Consider the following 16,200-nt stretch of genomic DNA (forward strand, 5'->3'; position numbering starts at 1 on the left):
TTCAATGCTGGGCTTTCACCAGCCGCCCATTCACTGTCTGAAAGGCAAATATGCGAAATATTTATTGGTTCGTGCTTTTTAAATTTGACCATTTATGCTTTCTCATGTCAGTAAATTGAATATTTTGGAGTGGTTGGACAGAACAAGACATTTTGATGAAATCACCTCGCCCCCTGGTGATTTCGAGGCAGTTATCTGACGTTTTATACCAAACAACGTATCGCTTAATCAAGACGACAATCAGCAGATTTATTGATACTGAAAATAATCGTTAGTGGAAGCCCTAAAATGATTAGACCAGACATGAAGTCAAAAGCTTGATTTAGTGCAAGAAAAAGTGGTAATGGATAAATGAAGCGTAGACTACCTACATTAGAGTCTTTAAAGTTGTCCTCTCAGTCGATGAGTTCTGTCAAACTTCACTATTGTGAGTGAACAGCATCAAGAGAATGTCTGGAGCTGCTTTGCAGCAGAAACCCACTCGGCTCTAAAGTTACATGGTACAGCAACTTTTTGGGCAAGCCTTCCACCCGGGCTCCACTCAGCCTGTCAGACAGCGAGTGAGCGGCTGGTGAAAGCCCAGCTTTAACTGATCACCACAGATCAGGCCAGCTTAATGCAACCCTGCTGCCCTGTGCCTTCACCTGTTAATTATCACTAGCACATAAACAATAGTCAAGTTGCATTAACAAAATCAGACTGGGTAATCTTGTTTTCGCTACGCCGTTATGAAGATGAATGTCAGTGGGCACTATCAGCATCCAGCAAGACAAAGGGAAGGATTTTTTTTTTCAATCTTTTTTTATCCCAATTTCCTCTGTGTTGGTGGCACACAGAGGACTCCTCTCATCTTGAAATGTGTAGGGAGAGCGGAGGCATGCGGCTCTGAGGGGAAGCTCATCATCTCCCTTTGCGTTTCACAGTTTCCTTGCTGCTACTGTGAAAATAAAAAAAAAAGCTGTTAATGATGTCCCTGTAGTGGCCTAAGGTTTCATACTGAGATTCAGCTTTCCAGGGTCAACAGGGAACCTAACCCACACGCACGACGATTAGTAGGGGAACTGCAGAGTTGCCATGGTGACAGATGCAGATGTAGTGATCTTCATTATAAAACCGATAAATTATGTACACTCTGCACGTTGTAAATCTGTACATTTGACAGAGCCACTGTGTCATTCTGACGTCAAATCATGGAGCTGCACCGCTGTCTCCACTCACTTTTAATTGCTTCCAGGCACAGAGAGGGTGTCAGTCTCTCTTCCCCCATTTTTTTGTTGTTGTGATGAGCTATCTCAGCCGATGTCTGGAGCTGGTTGGATGCTGTGTTACTGCGGTTGTGTCTCTGCACTGTGACTCCTAAAGCCTGCCTGACTGAAGCTGAGCAGGGAACGACACTGGAAAACACAATCCTCGAGGCCTGGTCTTTGTTAGAGGTCAGAGGACCTGGGGGTTGGGGTTATCACATCAGAGTCATTTTCACATCCTCTCTGTTCTCTCAAGCTGGGGACCCTCAGAGATGGCGTATGCTTTGCCTCAGGCTTTTACAGCTCCAGCCACAAATACAATAGCTTTTTGATGTTTTTGTTATTTTATTGTCTTCTACAGCTAAGACACTTCACAACAGGCAGAGGCTTGAACTCAGACTGCTGTTCTTTATTATGTTGTCTTACTGTCGATGGACCCGTCCAGAGTTTGTTTAGAGTTTCTGTCTATTCCCCGCAGGGTTTAGTCGTCTCCCTTCTTTGTACCCCTCTCTGCTCCTTGCCTCTTCCCTCTGTTCAATCCTCCATTCTGCCAGGCTCAGATCTCCTTTTACTGTCTTAAGCCTTTCATGTGGATGGGGGTGTGGAAGGATAGGGAAATTGGCCACCCTGGGATCATACACACACACACTCACACACACACACACACACACACACACACACACACACACACACACATACGCATGATGCATGATGCCTGTAACATGTATGTAGAGAGGAGGAAGATTACAGAGGAAATCTCCAACGATCTGTTCGAGCCATTTCAATCCGGTTTCCGTTCACAGCACAGCACTGAAACAGCCCTCCTCAAAGTCACCAACGACCTCCTCCTCTCCTCCGACGCTGGTCACCTCAACATTCTCATCCTCCTCGACCTCACTGCAGCTTTTGACACCATCAACCACAACATCCTTCTCTCCCGCCTCGAATCCTCTCTCAACATCACCGGAACTGCTCTCTCCTGGATTAAATCATATCTCACAAACAGACAACAGTTCATCAGTATCAACAACTGCACCTCCTCCACTGCTCCTCTGTCTCAAGGCGTCCCCCAGGGTTCGGTGCTTGGTCCTCTTCTGTTCATCCTGTACTTGCTCCCTCTTGGTAACATCATCCGTCAACATGGTCTTCACTTTCACTGCTACGCCGATGATGTACAGCTCTACATCTCCACAAAGGCCATTACCACTGCTACTCACTCCACTCTCACCAGCTGCCTCACTGACATTAAATCATGGATGCAAACCAACTTCCTCAAACTGAACTGTGATAAATCTGACATGATCATCATCGGTCCCAAATCCCTCACCAAAACCAGTCACAACTTCTGCCTCACCATCGACAACTCCACTCTGTCTCCCTCCCCACACATCCGCAACCTCGGAGTCATGTTTGACAGCAACCTCTCCTTTGAACACCACGTCAAACAAATCACCAGAACTGCCTTTTTCCACTTAAAAAACATAGCCCGTCTCCGCCCATCACTCTCCTCATCTGCTGCTGAAACTCTGATCCACGCCTTCATCACCTCAAGAATTGACTACTGCAACAGCATTCTCCACGGCACATCATCCAAAATCCTAAATAAACTCCAGTACATCCAGAACTCTGCTGCTCGCCTGCTCACCCACACCCGCTCCCGCGACCACATCACCCCTGTTCTCCAGAACCTCCACTGGCTCCCCGTCCCACAACGGATCCAATACAAAATCCTTCTCATCACGCATAAAGCCCTCCACAATCAGGCCCCCTCCTACCTCACTGAGGTAGGAGGGGGCCGGCTCCGCTCCTCTGATGCCAACCTCCTGTCTCTTCCACTCAGGACCAAGCACTGGACATGGGGTGACAGAGCCTTCTCCATATCTGCCCCCTCCCTCTGGAACTCTCTCCCCAAACACATCCGAGACTGCACTGACCTTTCCATATTCAAATCACAGATCCAAACCCACCTGTTCAAAACTGCTTTTATTGTGTGACCACTATTGTGTATTTTATGTTTTTAGTGTATTGCTTTTATATATGATGATTTTAATGTAAAGTGTCTTTGAGTTTTATGAAAAGCGCTTTTTAAATAAAATGTATTATTATTATTATTATTATTATTATTATTATTATTAAATGCTGTTTATGTGGTGAAAATACACATACAGATAAATTAGAGTTTTTTCGCCAGATCCATAAACAATGTGTTTTACCTAGATATGTGTGGACTGGCATTGTAATGTCATGGGTTGGAGTTGTTTTGCTCTGAAGTTAGCCATCTCTCAAACATTTTGACTGAGGTTTGTGCACTGGAGAATTGGGGACAGTTTTTAGACAGCTCATTTTCATTGATCGGTACAGTGGCTACTATCGCATTTCTTAGGGAAAGCAATAATGAATAAATCGTGGACAAGCTCAATCTCTTTAAGTATGTAAACTGAGGGCAATTGTAAATTTATTTTGGTTTCGCCTTTGAAGACGATACACTCACAAAATGGGCCATGCTGTGTCAATGTTGCTCCTGCAGTCTGGGTCTGAGTCTTACTGCTGAGATTTGTGATAAGATTGTCCTCTGTGGCTCATATAAGGAACACTGAAATGAGGTCAGTGTTGTCTTTTAATGAACAAATGCATGAAAAATTCACAAACTCAATTCAAGCTTTAGGAAAAGTGCTTTTTTTTTAAAAATTAAAAGTCATTTAGTTTCCAGCTTTGTCACATTCAGTTGACAATTGGCGTGAAATAGCAGCTGTATTCGAACAATATTAAGCCTTGGCAGATAGTCTTAGCAAGAGAGACTGTTTCTCCATCTGTAAAAGAGTGTTGATCGAGGGTCAGAGGTCAGGTCGAGGCCAAGACGATGAATGGGGAGGCATGACCGAACTGCGTTTGCACACAACAGATAAAACACTCAAGACACACAGTTGAGAGGAAGAGCTATCTCAGGACTGAGGAAGGGCGGTAGGGTAGGGTGGATGAGGCAGGATGGGAATGGGGGACAAGACAGAAAAAACAAACTGTCCCAAGCAAGGATCTCCCCTTCTACAAAGGCTTAAAGTGGATGTCCGGTCCCAGCTCGCCCCCCAGCTCACTTCCCATGTCCTCCTGACATCCCTGTGCAGCAGCCGTTCTGTAACTGGTTTGGAGTATTTTTCACATTCACCACTCTGACCTCATCTGTCTGCCTTGCATCAGAGTGTGCTGGTCATGTGATTGGATGCACAGCTCAAGCATACAAAACATGGTCCGCGTGACATAAACATAATAGTGCATCTTTTATGTTGCAGCTCACAGCTGCACAGCTGTGTTTGAAGAGGAAGGCTATTTATATATCCACCCTTTGTTTTATATCTCCCTTAACTTCTTCTCTCCTGTGTTGTCGACTCCCACTGAGCAGCGCATCTGCTTTCATTTAATTGTCAGTCACGGGTTCTATTGCCTTAAACAAAATGCTGTTTTTGCACATATATTAATTGATTTATTGACTGTGGAGGTCTGAATGAAGAGAGTCAGACTGTACTCTGCCCTTTGACCCATTAAACTCTTACATATCAGTTCTCTAACCTCCACTGTCTCCTCAGACACTCATTGTTTCACCAATAACCTTCTGCTCTATTTCTCTCCCTGTCTCTTTTCTCCAGACTCATACTCAGCAGCAGGCAGTGAGGGCAGCATCTCCACCTCCGTGGCATCACTACCCCCACAGGCATCAGGCAGCTCGGCCCCGAGCTCCCCGGGCTCCAGACGCTCTGTGAGCACGCTGAAGAAGTGGCTCACAAACCCTGTCCGCAAACTCAGCGTCGGGGCCAGCGCCAAAGGGGAGCGCCAGGTCCGCAAACTTGAGGGAAAGCCTCCGCCTCTTCCGTCCCACAGCCACAGCCAGGATCTGGGCAGCCCCCCGAGGCCTGATGAGACTTTCATCATCCTGCCTGTCACCCACAGAGAACTGGTGAGAAGTGAAAAGTTGTAACAAGGATGCATCTTTTTTTTTTTGTTCTTGGTCACATGAAACAAGGTCTTGCATGCCAGCTTTGTGCTTCAAGTTCCCTTTTACATGTTTGAGATGAACCACCTCATGAGTAAACTCATTTATTCCCACACCGTCTTATCTCAAAGCCTTGGTATAAACTGGCTCTGAAGTAAACATGCAAAGCTTCGGTCTTGTACAAATACAAGCTAAAGCCAACATCTTGACAGTGTCTTGTTTACACTAGGTAGCTCAAGACTATTAGTGGAGACACAGGTTTAATGTAGAGCTGAGCCATGAAGGACTAAGTATCATGGCAGGTGGCGATGCTGTTACATAAACAGCAGCACTGCTGGCTTATCCCTCAGGAACTCATGGCGCCATGTTCTATGATTCATGTGCTCTATTTTGCAGTTGTGCAACTGCCTGTGTGCCCGAATGCATGAGCATGCTACAGACATTTTGCATCATGTTGATATTGTGTTATTCTGACACTGTGGATGTGTGTGTGTGTGTGTGTGTGTGTTTGTTCCAGGAGTGGAAAGATGGCCTGGCAAGCCCTGAGGACCTGTCACCGGCTACGCTGCAGTCCCCCAGCTACTTAACTGACTCGCTGATTGGCTGCACGTCACTGCCAAACACCCAGGTCTGTCACCTGTCACCTAACCCGTTGTATCCGTCACCACATATTGTTTTTGTCACATAACATCTAGTAGAGCTGATGTTACTGGCTTTAATACAAGTAGTCATTTTTCGACAGGTTACCAGAATACTTGATTGTACCCCCAGCTTTATAGAATCAATGATTAGCTATGATAAGATTGAAACTTTGAGGAGTAAATCCACTTACAATTCATTTTAGCTGACAATTTACTGTAGTTAGTGGCAGTAATATTTTCAGTGAGGATCCAGCCTGGCGGGGAGGTGACTGGCGGGGAGTACTGTTTGTCTCCATGGCCTTCCAGCCAGATCTGAAAATGACTAACTCTGCTGCTGCAGGGCGGAGTTCAACTATCAGGCTAAACAAACTCAAAGATGGACACAGGAGTGCTGCTTTCTGCAACCACATACACACACACACACACACACACACACACAACCACATATGCAAATATATAGATACTATATAGACCCATGCATATGGACACCCCACACATGTAAGGGAGTCTAAGTGAATACAAGGCCCTCTCAGAGTAGATCGATGCACCAGAGGGCAGAGCTTGACCGCGACCTGTGTGATGCATGACTCACATTCAACATGTTACAAAAGGACATGCCTGGAGATAAATAAGAGAGCACAAAACGGCAGATGTGATGAAAGATGACTCCACTTCTATGAGCTGACAAAGAACGCTGTGTGTGTGCACATACGCTTGCAGTTCTCCATCAACACTCAGTTGGAGTCAGTTGCTCGCGGCAAAGGAGCGTCTTAAGTCAAGTGTTCAGAGGGTCCCTTTTGTGTTGGAAGCATGGCAGAAACTGGGATTCGCTAGAGCAGCAGTAATATTGCAGGAATCACTAGAGCCTGAGCCCTATCAATACAAAGTAAAACAATAATGACATCTGAATATTTGAGCATTGTGGAATGACTCTTGGTGGTGAATCAACACCATGGCATTTAAATCCTAATTTTTGTCTCAACAACACATCAAAAGACATTGATGTGATTATATCAGGGGGATGAGGTTAGTGCTTGGTGTTTAGAGAGAGAGATGGAGGTGTAGAGAGAGAGAGAGAGATGGAGAAGTAGAGAGATTAATGTAGTTATCTCTGAGCTGTGGTTTCTGTCTCTGTATTTCACCTTCAATGGCCTCATGTCCAGTGTTATATGCATTGCTGCTGTTTTTCCTCTTTTCTACACACCAACGTCTCTATCTCACAACCACAGCAGAACATAGTTTTTGGTGAAATGTTTTGTTGGTCAATGGAACGTTCTGTTGATTGTCAGCAGTTAAACAAAATGTGGTGTCAAAAAGGAAGCCAGAACTGCAGATCACAATATTTAATAAATAGCTTGTCCTGAGGAACAGTTTGTACCAGTCTTCCATCTCAACCTACGAATGCGAATAGTGTTATTGTGAGGTGTCTTAAAAACCCAATCCCTTGTGATTAGCACCAATGCAAACAAATTGCACTTTTCAGCACTTACGACTATGTAACTGTGTTCCTCCTGGGCTCAGGACCATACCTTTGATTTGTACTTGCATGTCTAAGTATTTGCGGTGTCTGCTCCATCCCAAAAAGAGAGAAATTGCTGATGCCACTGCTGGAAAAGTAAAAAAACATACCAGCTTCAAGCATCAGCCATTATTTCTGGGTATGATGAAAAACATCACATGTAAAGCCATGAAGAGTAGCATTTCTTAAAGTCAATCCATTTAATATCACTTTAATACTGCGGATTTGCAGCATTTTACGTGTTCCAACAGTAAGCGGTTTCTAAGTCCATAAAGTGGCAATGACCTTAGTTATAGATGTAAAATATTTAAATAGATACAGATAGATAAACAATTATAAAACAAAGAAATATTTTTGTGACCAAACATTTTGCTCTTGGACAACAAGAAAAACAGCAAAAGCATCCTGCTATTATACAACACGATACAATATCTGACATTTAACTGAACTTTTTCTTACTTGTAACTTGAAGCTTAAGATGTTATGACCTATATCCACACAAAAAGTATTTGTTACAACCCTGTTCTTGATTGATGGAATTGTTAGGATAGGTTTTTTTTTTTTGAAGATCCAACACAAAAGCATGACCTCAGTTTATATTAAAACTGTTGTCAGTCTTCGTCCTGAGCTTCTGAGTAGAAAAACAAAACTTGTAACAGAGAGAGACGGGGTGAATTTTTCCTTTGGGCTTTGCCGCAGCACATCTGGATGTGATTAGGGAGCCAGGGAGACCTGTCAGCCAGGCTGGAACGCTCCTCGCTGGGCAGCGAGGGTCTTTATGGAGCCTCTCTGTCTCTCCCTACACCCATGCCTCTCTACTTAGCTACGCTTTGTCTCTTTCAATCTTTTTCTCTCTCTCACACATCACTGTGACAGAACAGAAAGCTCACAACTTGTAGACGCCAACTAGTTCATCATGGACATGGCAGGTGAACAAATTGAACTAGACCAGAGGGGAAACAGAGAAAGTTCCATAGCTTTATCCATTTCCTTATACGTCTATCTATCCGATCAATGTAGCCTATTTATTTCTCCATGGGGCAGCCGCCTGCCAGGGGATTAGCTGTATGTCTGTGTATGTGTTTAAGGTGGGGAGGTTTTGCTTGACTCGGATATTTGGACATGGGGATCTAGGTGAGGACAGACGGCTGCTCCTATAAGTTTACACAGTCAGCAGAGAGTGACTAGCATAAAAAGAAACCGCTGAGCAGCATGGCTAAAAATAGAGGGAAAAGCTTTTGTACGCATACAATTGAACAGAGGGATGCCTGTGAGTCATTGTACAACCATATGTGGCATAAGTGTGAGAAATAGGCCACACAAACATGTTGGTCTTGTGTATCTATTGACTTAGTGATGATTTTAATCTTCGCAGGCTTTGTTTCCACGTGCACAATGACTCTATATTTGCACCAGGACCCCCACAGGAAATTATATCAATTCCAGGAAAAAGCATGAATAGGAGGCCATGTCCAGTATATAACGCATGAACAATCTATTAGATCACAGTAACCTTGGGTTTATCCTGCATGCATTTCTATCGGTTTTAGTAGATGCAGAAATAGAAAAAAAAGACAGTGTGATGTATTTACATATTGGTTTAAATCCTCAGGTGGCAAAATAGGAAATATATAACTTATTAATTCACTCGTAAATCAGAAATGTAACTGCCAGTGGGCGATCAGTAATTGTAGTCCATCAAGAACCTTCACAGCTTTGTTTGTCATCGAGCCTGTTGCTCCTCCAACTGTCTATCTTTTAATCTCTTTCTCTCCATCAATCTGTGGCTGCTGTGCACAGCACGGACCATTAACGGTGACAATCTGAATCTGATCTTCTTATCCTTCAATCTCTGCTCCTCGTGTCTCTCTGCTCTTTCTGGTCGCCTTGGGAACCTGCATCATTATCATCTCTCTCTCGCTCTTCACTCCCTTTGCTTTCTTTTTTTGATCCCCATTACTGCCAATGGATCTTTGATAAACAGTTTCTCTATCCGTCTGTCTCTGTCTCCTCAGGACACTCAGTCCACCAGTGTTTTGCAAGATGACAGCGGCTCCGTCTTGATGGACGACACCTCCAGCCAATGGTCAGCTGCGGCTGACACTGAAGAGGAGAGGAGGAGTGCCTTAGAGAAAAGCATGTATGTTTTTTGTCAATGTAAAGAACCAAACGCATCATTTATCTCCCATGATAACCGTCATGGCAGTCCTATGCTAGTCATCTTTATATATTTTTTTAACTAGGTGAGTGCAAACTTTCCCAATAAAATTAAGCATATTTGCGTGTTCAGTTGATCTGTTGCACTTAAAAGTATATAGGTACATGGGTATATAGGTACATGGGTACTACAGGTAAGTATATAGGTTACACTAATTAACTGAATATATTTAATGGAAAATCAACCAGTTGAAAACTGTCTCCATTTTCTCTTTGACTTTTCCAGGAAACTTTCTACAAAATTACAATGTCCTGTCCTTATTGGGAAAATTATTAGGAGACTGGGACGCATTAAAAGAAAGTGTTTCCAAGATTTTAGCAGCGTGCAAAATACATTTGGTAGCATAACTAACACTAATCTGCCTTTTTTGTATCTTTACAGGTATGTACTGAAGGAGCTCATTGAGACAGAGAAGTACTACGTGGTGGACTTGGGGCTCATAGTGGAGGTAAACCTCAAAGTCTGCCAGCTAAGAACACACAATCTGCCCTGACAGAGAAGAGGGAATTTACTGTGCATCCCAATACCTATACTACCATACTATTATGTCCCAATACATAGTATGTGAAATACAGTATGCCAAAATATAAATATCCTATAAATGTCCTACTGCATCCGGTCACAGTGCGTTTCTGGCCATTTTGACCCACAATCCTCTGCACAGCAGATATATGAGCAAGAGGGTCAAAGTTCAATTTGCAATGTTATGACAAAGAAGTCCCAATTGAATGCATACCGCATGTAACAGTACATACTCTGTAAGGGCAGCTGCAGTATGTACTAAAAGTAAAAACGTAAAAAAAAGCATGTGATCTGGAGCTCAGAGTTTGTCATTCACCCAGTCTGTCAGAGACGGCCCTAAATCCTCATCACAATTCCTCCACTTTCCTCCATCCCGCTGTCTCCAGTTTTAAGCAGATTTTGTGAATTATTAGCTTGAAGGGTATTATGTTGCAAGGCAAACCATCTTACAGGTGTCTTTAATAGATGGAGTTATTTTGGTTCAGAGAAGAATTCTTGCCATCTGAAAGTTAATAAAAACTCAGTATCAGCTGCTGTGTGATAACAATCTAGGTGTATTTACTGGTGTTACTCAGAGCCAGGTGTTGGTTATTGTTGTTGTGAACAGACATCAGCAGTTCTGTTATTTCCATTGCAGGGCTACATGGCCACAATGCACTCCAAAGGTATACCGGAGGACATGAAGGGAAAAGACAAGATTGTTTTTGGGAACATTCACCAAATATTTGAATGGCATAAAGAGTAAGTCCCTGATCTTTTAAGATAAACTACATTTGATTTGAAAAAAATGTGTTTGCGGCTGCATTCAAAGTGAAAGACAAACTGATTTGCAGAGTATTGTGATTGTGGCCTGAGTGGAGGACAAAGGAACAATGGGTCAGGAGACAAATCTGATCTTCCGTTTTGGGGATGATTGCGCTTGTGTGTGTGTATGTTTTCTCTCTGTAGCTACTTCCTGGGAGAACTGGAGAAGTGTATAGCAGAGCCAGAGAGGCTGGCTCAGCTCTTCATTAAACATGTGAGTATGTAGACACACACACACACACACACACACGTCAGTGGAAGTGTCTGGGTCTGCTTCCTTGTGCTGTTTGGCGTGAGGGTAAATAGAGCTAAGAAAACATGCAGAGCTCCTGTTTATCTTATGCTCTCCCTCTCTCTCTCAACTAACTGCCAGCGTCTCTTCTTCCACTTCCCTGTAACTGATACGTCTCAGTCCAGGCTGTGTTTTTACAACAGCGCACACGGCAACCCCTCACATACACACAAACGACACACTGGCCGATTTTCAGTCTGGGCTGAACTGGTCAGGAAACAGCAGGGAAAAAACAGCTCGAAAAAAACAACATGAATGAGACGAGGAATAACAAAACCTCAGCTTTCGCTCTTTGATATGAAGGCTTTTTTCCACCCAAAACTGCGACCGACGTCTTCCTACATACCCTGGCTCAAGAATGTAGTGAAGCGCTGCATGCACAGAAAGATTCACTGTTAAGTATATTGTTCTTAGAATAGAATAGAGCCTGAGCCGGGATAGGGGTCACACGGCTTATACAGGGAGCAAAATTAGATTTATGTATATTAAGTGGTGACACACGCAGAATAAGCAGACATGATGGGTAATTTGACCAACTTGTCTTTTGCTTCTTGTCGGAAGATGATGAAGTTAAATGTCTCTCTAAGTGTCTCTCTTTTGCTATATTCACTCTCTCTGTCTGAAGCTCTTCAAACAATCCGATAAGGCTCAGCCCATTGGATGATTAACTTAAAAAGCCTGTGGGGGAATAAAGAAACTTGTAACTAAATCTACGCATAGTGAAAACAAGCAGACTGGGAACATGGCCCTAATGAAAAGCAGACAGCCCAATCTGCTTTTAACAAGGGCTGTGTCACCAATATGCAACATGGGTGTGTGCTCACTCACGCACATGCAACATATAAACACCTGTAAACATGCAGCCACACTAGTATACTGAAAGCTGGTCGTCGGATGAGCTCATATTTCACATGCAGCCCTATTCTGCTGTGTTACACGATGTCCATATTCAGGTGAAGCAGCTCACTGGTCTCTAGGTTACAGAGCCATGCAGCTTGTTGCTAGGTACAGCCTTATATCGGCAGTCTCTGCAAGGCTCAGGTTTCCCTGAGTGTAACCTGGGTGAATTATATATAACCTGAAGCTCATCTACATGAAACTCCATTAAGACTCTCAGCCACATCTGCGCTCCCATGCCAATTAGTCACAGAAGAGTAAGCGCTAACCAGACAGGGTCAGCTTCAAAGGACCCGCAGTCTGAGACAAATCATCATTGCTCTGCTCGGGGACACAGACGTTGATTGTTGATGTTTTTCATTTATCTGTGAATTTTTCATTGTGTGACTAATTTGTACCAAAAGTTCAACGGAATGGTTTTTCAATGAGATGTTTGTTTGGATTGTAGGAGAGGCGTCTGCATATGTACGTTGTGTACTGTCAGAACAAGCCCAAGTCGGAACATATCGTATCGGAGTATATTGAGACTTACTTTGAGGTGAGTACCTCTTTTTTTTGATTGAGCGATCAATATTTAGTTTATTTTCAGTCTATGAATGTCAGAGAATAGGGAAAAATGTCCATCACAAGTTCCTGGAGTCAAAAGTTACATCTTCAAATTGCCAAAAGCTAAAAATATTACATGTTCAAAGATGAAAACAAGCAAATTATCAGGCATGCTGCAGCCAGCAAATATTTGGGCTTTTACCTGATTGACTTAAATAATTATTTAATTATGAAAGTATTTTTTTCTATGTTTATGTTGAACTACTTATTGATACAGGACAAACACTTGCATACTAATGATAGAACAGTCACCTGCCACTCAGGCCTGTAGTTAGTAAGCCCTTCAGCATGCATGGATGTCTAAGTGTCCCTGTACAGTATATTATACATGGCCATGTGGGTGTCTTTTCAGATGCTATTTATTATTCAAATTTGAATCAGTTCCTTTTCATTGACAATAAATACAACACTAATAGACAAATGTTATGATCCCTGTGATAAACTGTTTTAGAGGGATGATATTGGTCATTAGCTGCTGTGTTTTGTGCTGTGGCTGTCATGTTGACTGGTTTCGTGTTGTTGTGTCCGTCTCCGCTGACAGGAGTTGCGGCAGCAGCTGGGCCACAGGCTGCAGCTCAACGACCTGCTGATCAAACCTGTCCAGAGGATCATGAAGTACCAGCTGCTGCTCAAGGTGAAAAGCAGGGCACTGCTTTGCTGTTGATCACACACACACACACACACACACACACACACACACACTGCTTTGTACAAAAAACGGGGGCATCTGTTCAGGCTACTTTCCAGTCAAAGAGGAAGAGACAAATTACATGATACGATTATTACCATAGGATTTAAACAATAATATGTGAAAGCCTTTGAAGATGATCATAAAATGACATCCGTGGTATAAAACTTTGCCCTTTGGCATTCAAATGAAAGATGGGTTCAACACCCATAAACACTCCTCCAGATGTCCTCGCCTTACTCTGAGCAGTAAACTCTCAGAATACTCTGGTGAACATGCTGTGTTTATTTGAGCAGGACTTCCTGAAGTATTACACCAAAGCTGGGATGGACACAGAGGAGCTGGAGGTGGGTGTCCTGATTCATAAATATAAGGTTTAAAGTGATGATTTGTGTGTGCAAAGCACTACTTTTTTATTGGTATTCTTTGTAACAAACTCACATTGGTCTTTTAAACAGAAAGCAGTAGAAGTGATGTGCTTTGTGCCAAAACGTTGCAATGACATGATGAATGTGGGCAGACTACAAGGCTTCGAGGTACGTCTCAGGAATTTAGACCTTCAAAATCTTCAACCTATTTCTCATGCCAACTATTCAACCCAAGAAAATCAAACCGTAACCACTTCCTCGGTTTATTGTGTTTATCTTTGCTGTGGTACCAGGGGAAGATCACAGCCCAGGGAAAGCTGCTCCAGCAAGACACCTTTACTGTGACCGAGCAGGACAGTGGTTTCTTGTCCCGAGCCAAGGAACGACGGATCTTCCTGTTCGAGCAGCTGGTCATCTTCAGCGAGCCAATCGACAGGAAGAAAGGTTTCTCGCTCCCTGGATACATCTTTAAGAACAGCATCAAGGTGGGCTGAGCCTCAGAGAATTCAGATCAGCTACACAGGATGTTTTAGCAAAATGAAATACCACAAAATTAGAAAGTACATTTTACTCCCAGGCTATGAGTTACACAACAGATTCACACCACACGTTACATAATCCCAGAGCAGGGACTTGTTAGAGGCTCGCATTTAACAAGCAACCCGGCCGGATGGACTCCTACAAATGCTAATCAGATGCGATATGTTCCAGCTGAGCTGCCTAGGGGTGGAGCCCAGTTTGGACGGTGATGACGCCCGCTTTGTGGTGACAGCACGCAACCCTGATGGAAGTGTGGTACGCTTCCAGTTGCTGGCCTCCTCCTCTGAGATCTGCAGGGCCTGGGTCAATGATGTGGTTCAGATCTTGGACGGCCAGCGCAACTTCCTCAATGGTCAGTCCCGGCTGAACTATGCCACATCACCCCTGATCTACAAAACATTTTTTTGATGAGATGATTTGTTTGTTTGACCATGCAGTCTTGGCCTTTCTGACAGGCATCCTTTACTGAATTATTTGTTCAACACGGACAAAACTAACGGTATCCAGAAGTGGAGGCTGATGTATAAATAGATAATGAACAACATTATAGTATAACACAGTTGTAATATGCAAAATGTGTCTTCATAGGAGAAGTTCATTCAAGAACCAGGTACAGAGTTTTATTAGAACTGTCTTTGTTCCTTTGTCTTTCAGCCTTACAGTCACCTATTGAGTACCAGCGACGAGAGAGCAAGTCTAATAGCCTGGGCCGCAGCATGAGGCCCCCTTTGTCTGCTGCCAGTGCCCTGCGGCCACACTCTTCTGCCTCTATTGACCGTCATAAGCTGCCCTCCCTTCACTCTCACAACACCTCCCTGCCCTCGCTCTACCTGCCCAGCCAAGGCCAGGGCAGAGGAGCCAGCGAGGCATACTCACTGCGGGACGTAGGTTTCTTTAACTGTCTCTTTCTCTGCCCTATAATGGGACATTGTTCTGCAATAACAATCCACTCAAACACAGTATTTCTATTTATAAGACATTGGCAGGCCTGCTTATCTTTTTTGGCCACGGTACTGGTCTGTTGCACAAATGGGATAACAAAAACCGCAAATGGTATTGTGTGCATGCACTACGGTGTTGGTGAGTGACCTACCTGTTGTTTGCATCTGCAGCCCACTGTGGTCCAGCCATGCCCTGCTGACTCCCACACTGTTTCTCCGTCACATGTCCAACTGGGCTTCACTGATCAACAAAACTGTCAAGCTGTGTCAAACGGGCTGTACACACCTACCACGCAAAGCGCACAGGTAGAGTATATGCATGCATTTAGAGACTAAGCCGTCTATGTAGCAGCCTCAATGTTACATTTAAAATGTCATTATTTTGCACATAGCTGGACGTGGTGACAAGTAATTATTCATCACAGCGTTGGGAAAATGAATGACAAAACAAGCCACAGGAAGATCACCCCCGGGAAATAATGGGCCATTGTACAATGTCTAACAATTATTACAATGTGCTCATTAAGGGTAATTAAAAGATGAAAGACTTCAGTAAATGGTAACCATTTATTTAGACACATACAGTGAAGGGATTTGTCGAGTCATTAAAAGAGTTATTTCTCCCCCTATTGGATGAAAAAGGAATCAATAAAATATTTTCTTTTCTGAAGGAAATGGATAACAATGTACTTGTTTCAGTTAGTTGCATACAAAGAAGGGAAATTCTCACAGCTCAGTGTATTGCACAAAATATGCCATTTACCATTTCAGGCCTTTCTGCCCTTGCTCCCCTCAGGCTGACGAGGAAGTCAGAGGGAGATGCCAGATCAAAGCCAGATAATCGTTCCCCATACTTGTGATGGGATGAATAGATGGAACCTTGGCCAGTTCTTTTTAGACTGTGGCTTTAAAATAATTCCAAGGTTTTATTAATA

General features: G+C 43.5%; 1 protein-coding gene across 2 annotated transcripts in view; it reads left to right on the forward strand.

Annotated features, from left to right (window-relative positions):
• The window catches only part of arhgef25a (Rho guanine nucleotide exchange factor (GEF) 25a), a 31,053-nt gene that overhangs the window by 12,762 nt on the left and 2,091 nt on the right, over positions 1-16,200 (forward strand). For both annotated transcript variants that reach the window (XM_031844842.1, XM_031844843.1), the window contains exons 2-15: positions 4,886-5,193; positions 5,747-5,857; positions 9,405-9,529; positions 9,989-10,055; positions 10,767-10,870; positions 11,078-11,147; positions 12,571-12,660; positions 13,270-13,362; positions 13,713-13,763; positions 13,875-13,952; positions 14,078-14,269; positions 14,496-14,676; positions 14,979-15,208; positions 15,437-15,571. In XM_031844842.1, coding sequence (XP_031700702.1) covers positions 4,886-5,193; positions 5,747-5,857; positions 9,405-9,529; positions 9,989-10,055; positions 10,767-10,870; positions 11,078-11,147; positions 12,571-12,660; positions 13,270-13,362; positions 13,713-13,763; positions 13,875-13,952; positions 14,078-14,269; positions 14,496-14,676; positions 14,979-15,208; positions 15,437-15,571 — 1,835 coding nt within the window. The remainder of the gene's footprint in view (positions 1-4,885; positions 5,194-5,746; positions 5,858-9,404; positions 9,530-9,988; positions 10,056-10,766; positions 10,871-11,077; positions 11,148-12,570; positions 12,661-13,269; positions 13,363-13,712; positions 13,764-13,874; positions 13,953-14,077; positions 14,270-14,495; positions 14,677-14,978; positions 15,209-15,436; positions 15,572-16,200) is intronic.

Source organism: Anarrhichthys ocellatus, unplaced genomic scaffold (genome assembly GCF_004355925.1).
Source record: "Anarrhichthys ocellatus isolate YVR2014 unplaced genomic scaffold, GSC_Weel_1.0 scaffold5, whole genome shotgun sequence".
In the NCBI taxonomy this organism is placed as follows: Eukaryota; Metazoa; Chordata; class Actinopteri; order Perciformes; family Anarhichadidae; genus Anarrhichthys; species Anarrhichthys ocellatus.